General features: G+C 59.1%; 1 protein-coding gene across 1 annotated transcript; it reads right to left on the minus strand.

The window, feature by feature from the left end:
• Positions 1-1,403: 1,403 nt before the first annotated feature.
• Positions 1,404-11,520, minus strand: FBXO41 (F-box protein 41). Its single transcript, XM_042981738.1, has 12 exons — positions 10,628-11,520; positions 8,927-9,152; positions 8,355-8,428; positions 7,726-8,084; positions 6,654-6,895; positions 6,323-6,438; positions 6,048-6,200; positions 5,772-5,867; positions 4,313-4,431; positions 3,976-4,134; positions 2,418-2,533; positions 1,404-2,285 (listed from the first exon to the last, which is right to left on the minus strand). The coding sequence occupies exons 1-12, from the start codon at positions 11,518-11,520 to the stop codon at positions 2,223-2,225; spliced, it is 2,616 nt and encodes an 871-aa protein (XP_042837672.1). The 3' UTR covers positions 1,404-2,222.
• Positions 11,521-11,915: the final 395 nt, after the last annotated feature.

Genomic DNA, 11,915 nt, shown 5'->3' on the forward strand with positions numbered 1-11,915 from the left:
TACTCCAGGGATCAGTTCTTTCAGCACTTTCTCCCACTCTAGCTCACTGCCCATGCACCCTGACCTCCTTTCCTGACATCCCAGTGGGTGCCCACCCAGGGAGAAATTACCCAAAGCCTTCTATTCAGAGATGGAAGCTTCCTGGGGCAGAAAAATCCCTCAGTAAGGCAGGCTCAGGCCAAGCAGGGCATCCCTTTGTGCTTTGTCCAGGAGATGGGGGGGGGGGGTGGGGGGACGGGGGCAGGGGTGGGCAGCACCTCCGGTCCTAAGGTCTCAAGCGGGAGCTGTAAAGGGTGCAGTTGGCAAGGCAGGACAGATGCACCCAGGGTACCCTCATATCTTTTCCAGGTCCCTGGAGGACAGAGAAAAGTTGTGCTTCTTCCTGTGACTCCGGGGGACAAGGCCGGGGAGGTGGGAGCCAGTGGAGCCAGCCGCTCTGGAGTGGGGGATGCCACACAGCCAAGGCTTTGTGCACGACTGGACAGGGAATTGCCAACATGACACCCTTGGTATTTGGGGTCTTCAAAGGGCAAGGCCAGAATAAGCCACGGGAGGAAAAGTCATCAACAAGAGCTGGGACAGAGCTGGGTGTGGAGCCAGGGGAGCTGGACGCTGAGCCTGTGGGGTCCCTGCTCTGGAGGACTCATTACAGGGTAACCCAGGCTGGGTCTTGATGTCTAAGCCAGGCTGTGGCAGAAAGTTGGGTCACTGCAAAGGGCTGAGAAACTAGAGGAGTCCAGCCCCAGCCAGGACCAGCAACCTAATGGTTAGGGCAAAGCTGATCCTGTATAGGAGAGAAGGAAACCCTAAGATGGATTGAGGTTAATGTTTGAAAGAACTTTCCAAATGAATGTTGGCAGGACCCATAGCCTCTACACCACCGTGAGGGTTCTGAGAGTAGGAACTGGGGAGACCTGAGTCTTTGGAGCCTTAGTGCCAGAACCTGGTCTTGCTGGAACCGTGCAAGTCTGTGAAAACCTACTTGCGTTCTGTGACTTCTAAGCCAAACGGCTGTGGCTCAGGCCCCAGCACTGCCCCTAGGCTAAAGAACTCCAGCATAGCCCACAGTCCATAGGGCCAGTGGAGACTGGGGAGGGAGGCAAGTCTGATGAGGGTGCTCTTCCTCATTCTTGGCCTCATGCGTCTGGTTCCCTACCAAGGCTACATCTTCAAGCAAGCTAGCCAGACAAGGAAGCAGCCCAAACCACCCTCCTGGCCTCCTCCAGACCCCAGCACAGAAGGCAGCCCAGTGACTCCCTCCCACCACAGCACTGGAGACCCAGAGGCCATTACATTGCTGCCCAAGCACCTGGAATAGAAGTTGTTTCTTGAGGACAGGAACTGCTTCTCACTGCTGATAAAATTTCCAGAGCTGGTTCCTTGCCTCGCCAGAGGCTCAGGATTGGTGGAAGGTATAGAAACATGCACCTTTTAGCTCTGAATTTAGCTCTGGTGTGCCATGGGGGTATGTGGTTGTTGGGAGGAGGGGTCTTGTTTCTACAGCAATAAAAACTAAGTTTTCTCTACTTGGCAATTTCCCCACTTTGGGAGTGGTAGTTTCAGTATCCTGGGGAAAAGTTCTAGATGAATGTTTTGCCATTCCAAGCCCATTCCGCTACCTCACTGCCCCCTGCCCCCCACTTTTGGCTGACCACATTCCCAGACGCCCAAGGCCTGTCTGTTATCCCTGGAGAATGTGGACCCAGAGCCTTGGCAGGCTGTCTGATGGGGATGCCCCACAGAGGGCTGGAACAGGGCAGGGGGAGGAAAAGAGCCCTTCTTGCCAAGTCTGAGCTGCTTTGGGGAGCCCCGTCTGGCCTGGGGACTAGCAGAGGCCCCTGACAAGGGGAGGCCTGCCCCAGCAACCCAAGCAGCCGAGGAGCCACTCAGTGATTATGGCACGTCCTCGAGGCGATGACACCGGGTGCTGGTGGTGACTCAGCTCCTTCCTGGCTGTGCCCAGAAGGCTGCTCCAGTTGGGGGTGGAGTGGGGGTCGGAGGGCAGCTTCTGTCCAAGCCCCTGCCCTGAAGAGCCAGTGCCTGACGTCAGGCCCGTTGCTCCGCTGTCCCAAGAGGAGGACAGGAAACTGTCAACCCCTCCCTGGAAGCTAGGGAAAACACAAGGCCTCCGAAGGTCTAGTCCAAATCAGGGTCCCTCTGGAGGTCCAAAGAGAGTGCCCTGGTGTGGGGCCGGCAGGGGCCCTGCCGCCCCCCACCCCGGGTTAGCAGCCGCCGTCCACCTTGATGTGCAGGATCTTAGAGAAGCCGGGCCTCCGTCGTAGGGCCTGTAGACCGAACCCTGGTTAGTTCCCCTCAGGTTGAGGCAAGTGGGGCCCTCCCATCACACACCCAGGTCACCAACCCCAGCCCAGGGATGCCACCTGGGGTTTTGGTTGGCCTAAGAGCCAACTCCTTACCTGGAGTTTTGTCACCATGTCCTCAAACAGCTTCTGGGCCTCAGGACTGCTGGGCTCTTTGAAATAATCAGCAATCCCAATCTGGACCACGATGGACTTGAGGTTCCGGCAAATGCCTGGGAAAAGGTGGGTAATAAGGTGCTGGCTCATGTTTGGCTTGGACAATGGGGCTGCTCTTCTATCGCTAATTCATGAAATCAGAACCCTACGGAGATGGTCACGTGCCAGGCATTGGGAACCACCTAGAGGAGAGCACACTGGTGGCACCCAGGGGATCAACCACACGGAATGCAGGGGAGGAGGAGGGCAAGGTCACAGAGCAGAGGCTGCAGTGAACTCTGGGATGATGAGTGGGAAGCAGCCAATTGTGCAGGGGCTCTAGGAACTTCCCTGGCAGAGGGGACAGCTGTGCCATGGCCTGGGCATCTGGAAATGAATTAAAAGGACAGAGTGGCTGAGGTGAGGCTGGTGGCTCTTCTCTGGAGCATGGAGGAGGAGACAGGCAGCAAACAAGTTGGGAGCAGAGGGCTTAAGGGACTAGATGTTGCCATGAAGTCAGTGGAGGAGGAAGAAGAAAATCAGGTGGCTGAGAAGGTTCTGGAGGTCATGATTTTAGAGGTTGAGCAGTTCTGGTGGTCAGTCCAGGGCCAGGCCATGAGGCTGATGGGGAAGGAAGAAGAGGATCCTAGAAATAATAAGAAAGTCAGGGAGCCTTCAGTGCTGACGATGTAGGTGTGACCAGGGCCTCAGGAAGGGGAGGCCTGCCCCAGCAGCCTGAGGAGCTGAGGAGCCACTCGGTGGTTACTGCAGATCCTCGGGGCGATGACACTGGGTGCCGGTGGTGACTCAATTGTGCTGGCTGTGCCCAGAAGGCTGCTCCAGTTGTGGGGGGGAGTGGGGGTCGGAGGGTAGCTCCTGTCCAAGACATTGCCCTGAAGGAGTGTGAGCAGCCTGAGCTGGACACCCATGTCCTCAGTGAAGGTGGAGGAGTGGCCAGCAGTGAAGTAGGTGGCTAGAGGGAGGTGGGCTCAGAGGAGGCATGGAGTCTACACCATGGAGAAAGGAGTCTTCACCCTGAGAATGGTCCTCACCCTCCCACCCACTCCAGAGGGTCAGGTTAGAAGAAGGGGATACAGAATCCAGAGAAGTACAGTAACTTGCCCAGTCACACAGCTAATAAGCAGTAGAGCCAAAATTGAGACCTAGGTCAGTTCAGCTCCAGAACCTGTGCTCCTAACCTGTCTGTTCTGCCTCTGCCCTTGGCCAGAGGCTCATGTGGGGCAGATGGCATTGTACAGCTCGTGTCTCCAACGTACGTAGAGCATAGGGTAATAAATGTTGAACCGAACCATTTGGACCAGATGCTGGCAAGACTTGAACGCCACACTGCCCGCAGAAGACACTTGTGGCAAAGCCAGGATTAGCGTCCTGGTTGGTCTGCCCCCAGTGCTGGCTTGCTGACTAGGAGCGACAGACAGGGAGCTGGCTATGCTACTTGCTGACGTGGCACAGTAAGTGGTGACAGTGGTAGCCCCCCTCCTGCATCCCCATCGCTCACTGTTGAAATGCAGCAGGGCCTTGGGGGTGACGGGGGTGGCCGTGAGCACCAACATCTCCAGTCCCTTCAGGCCTTCCCGGCAGACCTCAGCTGCCACCTCCTGGGTGATCTCTGACACGTGGTCCAGCTCCAGGACCTGCAGCCGCATGCAGTTTCTTGCTAGGAAGGGGGAGGAAGAGGGGAGGTCCTGCTGACAAACTCCCCAGGCTGCCTCCCGCCCCGTGCCTTGGTGTTCCTGCCACCACCCCGGCTGCAGCCCCAAACCCCCTGGGATTTCAGTGTTGCACCTACACCTGCTTCCCACCACCCTCCACCCCAGTCCCGAGGAAGGACTCACCGAGTGATGCCAGGCCCTGTACCCCACAGCCAGCGCCCCCAACCCCCAGGGCCCGAAGGTGGGGCCAACAGCGGCCGATCATCTGCAGGCAGCGGTTACTGAAGCGCGTGGGCTGCTGGCTGGAGAATGGGGCGGAGAGAAGGCTGTCAAGGAAGTTTCTGGTTGCATGACACCCCAAGCCGGCTCCTCTTTCATGCCCCGCCTTAGGCTGGGGCCCCCGCCAACCACCCAGCTGCTCCAGTTAGAAACCTGGAATCATCCCTGACTCTTCCTCCCTCACCTCCTGCCAAGACCTACAGATTTTGATTCCTGGATAACTCTTTGACCTCTCAATTCAGGCCACCATCCATATTCATCTGGATTCATCTAGAAGAATCCTACACACTGCTGACAGTGAGTCATTCATTCCTACATTCTCTCAGTCATTCAACAAATGGGCCTCAAGTGTCCACTACAGCCAACAACTGAACTAGCCCCTGGGGATACATCAGTGACAATATAAACATGGTCCCTTCCCTCAAGGAGTTGGGGGAGGGAGGGACACAGAAGGTAACCAATCTGATATAATCCTGTTTTTAAGATCTAAGATACCCCAATGGCTTCCCAAGCACTTTCTAGATGAAATGCAAAAATCTAAACCCCTTAGGCCAGACCTGCCTAACCTTGCCCCAACCTTCCTTTCCACACTCATTGCTCCCCTCTGCCCACCACCCACATCAAACTCTCTATTTCCCTGAACACTTCATCCCTCAATATTCGCCCTGGCAGCAGGTTCTCTGGCGTCTGCTTGCACTTGGAACCAGAGATATGGAAATGGGCATTCATAGCCCCTACTCAGAACTGCGAGTACAGCATGGACTGAAACATAGAGAAATTATTGCAAAGCAAATGACAGCAGGGGTTGGGACAGGGTGCAGTAGGACTGGAGGCGGGGGAGCAGTGCCAAGTTCTGCCAGGTGTTCACGAAGGACACTGGATGCCCTGGGAGGAGTTCTGTGGAGAGAGGGCTTGGGGGACAAAGCGCAGGGACAAAAACGCCTGGTCTGAGGAACTCCAAGTAGAGCGGTAAATGATCTGGATTCTCTAAAAACCAGCTCAAACAAATGTGGCTATTTCTAGCTAGCGTTGCCTGAACACCTACTGTGGCCCCTGCAGGCCTTATGTAGACATCTCACTGGAGCCAGCTACAGTCCTCCCAAAACTGAAAGATCTCTAATACCGTCTTCACTCTGCACTTGAGAAACTAAGACATGACTGGATTGCCCAAAGTCTCACTGCCAGTAAGCCAGGGCATCACCCCATGTCTGATTTGGAAGCCCTGCTCCCAACACTTACTTACACCGACTAATGAATGTGAATCTGTCTCCCCAGTCAGCTTTTGGAATGGCTCAGATCTGCTCAGTCCTCAGCCCCAGCCCCAGCCCCACCCTGTCCCCACCTGACCCCTGCCAGGGCTCACCAAGGGTGAAGTGGCGCCACCTGGAGGGAGACAATCTCTCTGCAGCCTGCACCCAGAGCCCAAATGACCTCGTGGCCCACGGGGTCTGTGGCACTCCTGTTTAAAAGACAAAGGTGAGACCACCCACCCTAGTGGCCTTTGCTCCCTTCCCTTGGACCATAGAACTCTTGAGTCCCTTTGCCTAAGACCCTTGGGGAAAGAGTATGCAGACCCCAGGGATCCCTTTGGCCCGAGGCCAAGGGGGTGTGGACCTTGAGTCTAGTGGTGTGCACCTACCTGTAGGTGACGGCCTGCAGGGCACGGCAGTAGCAGCTGGCCAGCCAGAGTGAGCGGTCAGTGAGGATGTTGGGACAGTGGGAGATGCGCAGGATCAACAGGTTCCCCCCAGCGGCCTTCAACAGGGACTCCAGCCCTGCTTCCAGGCAGCCTCTGGGGATGGCCAAGAGGTCAGGGCACTGCCTGTGGCCACCTCCCCCTCTGGGAAGCAACCCCCAATGGAATTCTGGGTCTGCAGCCTGCAACACCCACCCGCCCACCCGCCATGGCCTCACCGGGTGCTCCGGGCGTATTCTTCCTTGCTCTCCTTCTTGCCCCGCTGCCGGGGCTTCAGGTTCTGCAGCGTCAGCGAGTGGGCCTGGGTGCACCACTGAGCCAGCATCGCCAGGAACTGCAGGGAGACAAGGGTTACCTGGGGATGAAGGGGTCTGTGCTTGCCTGCCTAGAGGCAGACCAGCCCCAAGACAGGAGGCCCCATGAGAGCATTGTGGGGAGTCAGGCTGAAGCCGGGGTATTGTAAGCGTTGCAAGGACCTGACCTTGAGGGGCTGGATTCTGCTGGGGGAAAGGTGGGTTCACGGCAAGGGCAGTGGACAGGGACAGGCACCTTGGAACAGACGCGGGCATTCTCCAGCAGCACCCGTGTCCAGACCGCGGGGTGACGAGCCACAAAGCGCCAGTCCCGGCAGACCTCGGCAGCATGCAGCAGCGTGCGTGTGTCCAGATAGGTGAAGATGCAGAACAGGGCGGCTCGCATCTTGAGGATCTCTGGGCTGATGACCTCGTTGGAGCGTGAGGGGCTGCCCCTCTCAGCTCGCCGACCCCGCCCACTGCCTCCCTCGGGGCGGGCTGCACAGTACCAGAGGGTCAAAAGTCAGTGTGGAGGGTCAAAGGCCAGTGTGGAGGTGCGGGTGGGGAGATGGGGGGGCTAGGAGCTGCCGAAGGAATAGTCACGAAAGACTCATGCTGGAGGGTCAGTGACTTGGAGGAAGGACAAGGGGCCTCTGCTTCCCCCTCCTCTGCCACACCCTATCTCTGTACAAATTAGAAAAAGGTGACCCTTCCTCAAGCAAACTGTCTTTTTAAGATCATATATCATCACAGAGTCCAAACTCACCCCTTAGATGAATCAACTGAGTCAAGAGTGGGGAAGGGTTTGGAGGGTGAGGGTACAGATGGTTAGAAACCCAGCCTCTGTGAACAGAAGGCCAGGGTGAGGCTGCCCAGAGCACTCCCTCTACACAGCAGTCACCCACCTGATCACTAAGCCCTCTAACCTCCTGACCCTGACCCACCCACATATGCACATGGCCTTGTCCGTATACAGAAGGGGGCTCTCCCTGCTGCTCCAGGACTTCAGCCTGCAGTTAACACTCAACTACTCTCCTGTAAATGTCAACAAGCCCACCACGTGAATGGACCCCTGAGATGTGGCATCCTTGTGCAATACCCAACCTGAGCGCCCCTGTGCTGCAGCCCTGCTCTGTCACGTGAGTTCCTTGCCCAAGCTCACAGGGCACTTGTAGAGAAGTTTGTCATTCTCACTGTGGGGAGTCTGGGACAGGGGGGAAAACAGGTGTGGGAGCCCAAGGGATTTACCGCCTCAGCCCTGTGTCCCCTGAGAGGGCCCAGCACCAAGGAAAGACTGGCCTCTCTGGCCTACCCTCCCCAGGACTCACCTGAGAGCCGGCAGCTGCTCAGTGGCCCGGCCATAGCAGGCCCAGAGCGGGGGGCATCTGAGGGGCCCTCAGCCTCTGACTCCGTGGTTCGGGAGCCCACGTCCGAGACATCACCCTCCTCCCCCTCCGTGCTGTGTCGGCGGGGTCTGCGCTGCCAGTTCTGGATGGCCTGGCGCCGCAGGCCTGAGCTGCGAGGGGGCTGGGTACGCTCCGAGCCGCCGTTGGCAGCCTGGGCCCGTGTGCTCAAGCCCCCAGGGCCACTGTCCTCGGGGGCCCCCTCTTCTGGCCGGGGTAGCTCCAGACTGTCACTGTCATAGCAGCCTGAGCTCTGGGATGCAGCAGGGACACGGCTGGAGGCCCTGGGGTGGGGTGGACCAGACGGTGAGGAGCGAGGGGCACCAGGACTGCCCGAACTCCCCATGCCACCCCTACCACCGGCCAAGGGCAACCCACTCCCCCTACTTTCCAAGAGCCCCCTTCCAACAGTGTGCAAAGGCAGACATAGGTGACCCAAGGAATATGGGGAAAGGACAAGGAGCCAAGGCCTCAGATGGGCCAGCCATCCAGTGGGCCAGTGGATCTTTCCAGGGTGAGGGTGGGCTGTGGGGCGGGCCAGGCCCGAGGCTTACCCTGTGCTGGGAGAGGAGCCATGCCTTGACACGGCGTATGTGCTAGGCATGGCCGGGCCCGCGTGGTGTTCTCGCTGTGGGCCCCCAGAGCGGGAGGGAGAGGCAGGGGGCAGAGGAGGCAAAAGGGTGAGAAGGAACGGGAGAAACAGGGCACAAGATGGAGAGAAGAGAGGAGGGAGAGGAGAGAGAAGGAAAAAAGTTGGGAAAGATGGACAAATAGACAGACAGACAGCCCAGAGAGGCAGGCTCCCCGGCCCCCTCCCCACACCCACCCAGCACCCCAGACCCCGACTTGTGGCTCCCGGGCTCTCATTTGAGTGGAGACGGGCCCCTGAGAACCGGAGCGGCTGGATCACACCTCACTGGATCACAGCCTCAGGGGCCAGCACGTCTGCCCAATCAGAGGGGCCCCTACTTCAGGCCTCGAGTCTGCTCGTGGGGAAGAGCCAAAGAAGGGAAGCATGGGGCATGACGGGGGCGGGGGGGGGGGGGGGTGATGCCAGGCAGTGTGTGAGGTGAGGCTGCACGGGGCAGGGGCACAAGCGGAGGGGGGAAGGCAGGCAGGCACTCACCATTCTGCCTGGACCCCGGGGCCCGGGCCCGGCACCGCTTCCCCCCGCTCCGCGGCCCAGGCTGGCGCTGGGCGTGCTGCCACAGCTGCTGCTGATGACCTGCAGCTGCCGCTCGGCCCGGTCAGCCCGCTCGAGCAGCTCCTCGATGAACTGCTGCAGCCGCAGCTTGGCGCTGGCCTCCCGCGCCGCCGTCTCCTTCAGGAACTGGTCGATCTGTACCACCTCCCTGGGCCCGGAGCAGTCTCTTACCCCCGTGCCTCGGCCTGGCCGCCCACCCACCCTCCGGAGGGGACCCTGAGCAGTGGGGAGAGACACGGGCACAGCTGCCTGTGGTCACGCGGGTGCACGCGGAACAGGCCCAGGCACAATGCCCCATAGGACAGCACACACAGAAATGCGAACATCCACCCCGAGTCACACACTCACACCCCGCTGACCCAGCCCCAACACTCCTGCCAGACACCCCTCCTCCCCACTGAAACAGTCAGTCACACTCAGTGACACTCAGAGCCACCCCCTCCCTCCAGCAATGCTCACGGGCACACAGCCACACACACTCATGTACATCCGCTCGTGTCAAGTTGTACTTGTGTACTTGCAGGCACACACACAGTCTGAGGCAGGTACAGTCCCAACGACACATTCCAACACACACACACATTTTCAGAACCATTCTCAGATGCAGAAGCCTCCGGGAAGTGCATGTACACACAGCATGCTTCAGAGTGACTTCAGGATTCACAGTTGGTCATGCATCCACTCAACATTTACTGGGCACCTTCTAGGTGTCTGGCACTGTATTAGGGACACAGCAGTGGACAAGCCTGAGAAAAATCCCTGCCCCTGTGGAGCTTACGTCACAATGGGGACAGATAAATAACATCCATCTACTTCGAAATTCTACATTTAAAGACCAGGGAAATAAGGAGAAGCCAGCAAAGAAAACCGAGGAGGAGCAGACAGGAAAAAAGAAGGACATTCCAGGAGAGTGTCCTGGATGCCAAGTGAAAAAGGGGTTTCAAGGTTATCACTGTGTCAACGCGGCTGAGACGCTGAGATGATGACTAGTGGCCTTGGCAACGTGAAGGTCGTTGGTGACACAGAGGACAGTGGTGGAGGTGGACATCTGATCAGAGTGCATTGAAGACGGAAAGTGGGGAAGGAAACTGGAGACAAGGAATATAAACAATACTTTCAAGGAGTTGTTCTGGAAGGAGAGAAAAGGGGCTGTAGCCTACGGGGGGCAGTGGGGTTAGGGCAGATGGGAGTAATGATCTTATGTCTGGATGCTTTTAGGAATGATACAGTTGACGAGGAAAGTCTGGTGATGGCAAAGGGGGAGAGCAGAACTGCGCTATGTCTTTGAGTAGGCAAAAGTAGGAAGAGGGTCTGGTGCCACAATGTAGGAGATGGCCTTTGCTAGAGAGAGAGAAAGGGAGAGAAACAATTTTCACTACTGTGTGCCTAGCTATGTGATGCCCGTGGTCACACTTGCATGTACTCACAGTCCCAAACACATACCTTCATGACACTCTTGGCCCCACCCACACCATCATTACAGGCTTGTGGCCATAGATGCCATATTACAAAGCCATGGCCACACAGACACAAACACAGACACACTCAGGCCCAGTCACGGTGGTGGCAGCGGCAGTGACACACACGGGCACACCCGCCCACAGGGCCCCGCGGGCCACTCACTGCTGCTTGCGGCTCAGCTCCTGTTCCTTGTGCACCAGGTCCTGCTTGAGTGAGGCGAGCAGCTCCACACTCACGTCCACCTGGCGCGAGAGCTCGGAAGCACGCTCCTCCAGCTCCTCCTTCTCGCGCCCCAGCCGCGCACTCTCCTGTCGCGCCGTCTCCAGCTCTGCCGCCTTGCGTTCCAGCTCGGCTTGCAGCCGACCCACCTGGCCTGCGATCTTCTGCTCCACCTCTTCGCTCAGCCGCTCCAGCCGCCGGTCGACCTCCAGCTTCTCCAGCGCACGGATCTTGAGGCGCGCCAGGCCCTCCTCGTAAGCCACATCAGCGGGGGAGGGGGACGCGGGGGAGGCGGAGGCGGGCCCGGGTCCCGGCCCGGGCGGCGGCGTCGAGCAAGCCGAGGAGGCCACGGACTTGCGGGCGAACAGCTCCCCCAGCGGGATTTCGATCTCGCGCAGTGCGTAGCGCGCGGCGGCTGCGGGCACGAGGCCGGGCTCAGCCAGCTCCTCGCAGGGCAGGCTGGCGGGAACCAGGTCGCCGGCGAAGTGGGCGAGGGGCGCGTGGTGGTGATGGTGGTGCAGCAGGTGCGGCGTAGCGGGCGACGGCCCGGCCGCCTGCTCCTTGCCCTGGAAGGACGTGCTCTCGAAGACCTCGCGTCGGGCGCCGGGCACCGCCAGCAGGGCGGCGGGCTCGGGCGTCAGCGGGAAGCCCGAGGCGGCGGCAGCTGCGGCTGCAGCGGCCGCGGCGCCGTCGCAGATGCTGTTGGTCTTGGAGAGGATGTAGAGCGTCTCGTACGTGTGGCTGTACTCCAGGTGCGCGCGCAGCGACGACAGGCTCCGGAAGCGCTTGTGCTCCCCGCAGCGGGGGCAGCGGTACGGCAGGTCCAGCGAGGCCATGGCCCCGCCGCCCCCGCGGCGCCTGGGCTCCACCGCGGCCGGCCCGCCGGTCAGCCGGGCGCGCTCATGGGGGGCTGCGGGCGAGCCCCCCTGCGGGGTCAGGAAGGCCCAGGGCGCTCACGGCCAGGGGAGAGGAGGCTAGAAGAGAGGGAGTAAGACTTAGGAGGGTGGTATCCCCACCCGTAAGGAAACGTACTTCCCCAGGAAACCCATGACCATAATGGAGGGGCGAGGGGATACCAATGGCTTGACCTCCCGGAGGAGGCTGGCCTGCTCTGGTACTGGTGGGAGGGCCTGTACATGTATGAGAGTGAAGAAGAATGAGGATTCTTTAAGGGGGGGGGGGGCGGGGGGAGAAAGGCATTAATATTATGTATAACACTTCCAAGCTGTAT

This window comes from Panthera tigris, chromosome A3, assembly GCF_018350195.1.
Source record: "Panthera tigris isolate Pti1 chromosome A3, P.tigris_Pti1_mat1.1, whole genome shotgun sequence".
NCBI lineage: Eukaryota > Metazoa > Chordata > Mammalia > Carnivora > Felidae > Panthera > Panthera tigris.

What these genes read in the sequence shown, in the direction of transcription:
- FBXO41 (XM_042981738.1), bottom strand. Translation starts at nt 11,520, where the DNA reads ATGGCCTCGCTGGACCTGCCGTACCGCTGCCCCCGCTGCGGGGAGCAC. An exon ending in GGCTCCTCTCCCAGCACAGG is followed by an intron (nt 8,085 to 8,354) that starts GTAAGCCTCGGG and finishes ACCCCACCCCAG; the next exon opens with GGCCTCCAGCCGTGTCCCTG. An exon ending in GTGGCGCCACTTCACCCTTG is followed by an intron (nt 4,432 to 5,771) that starts GTGAGCCCTGGC and finishes CCCATTCTCCAG; the next exon opens with CCAGCAGCCCACGCGCTTCA.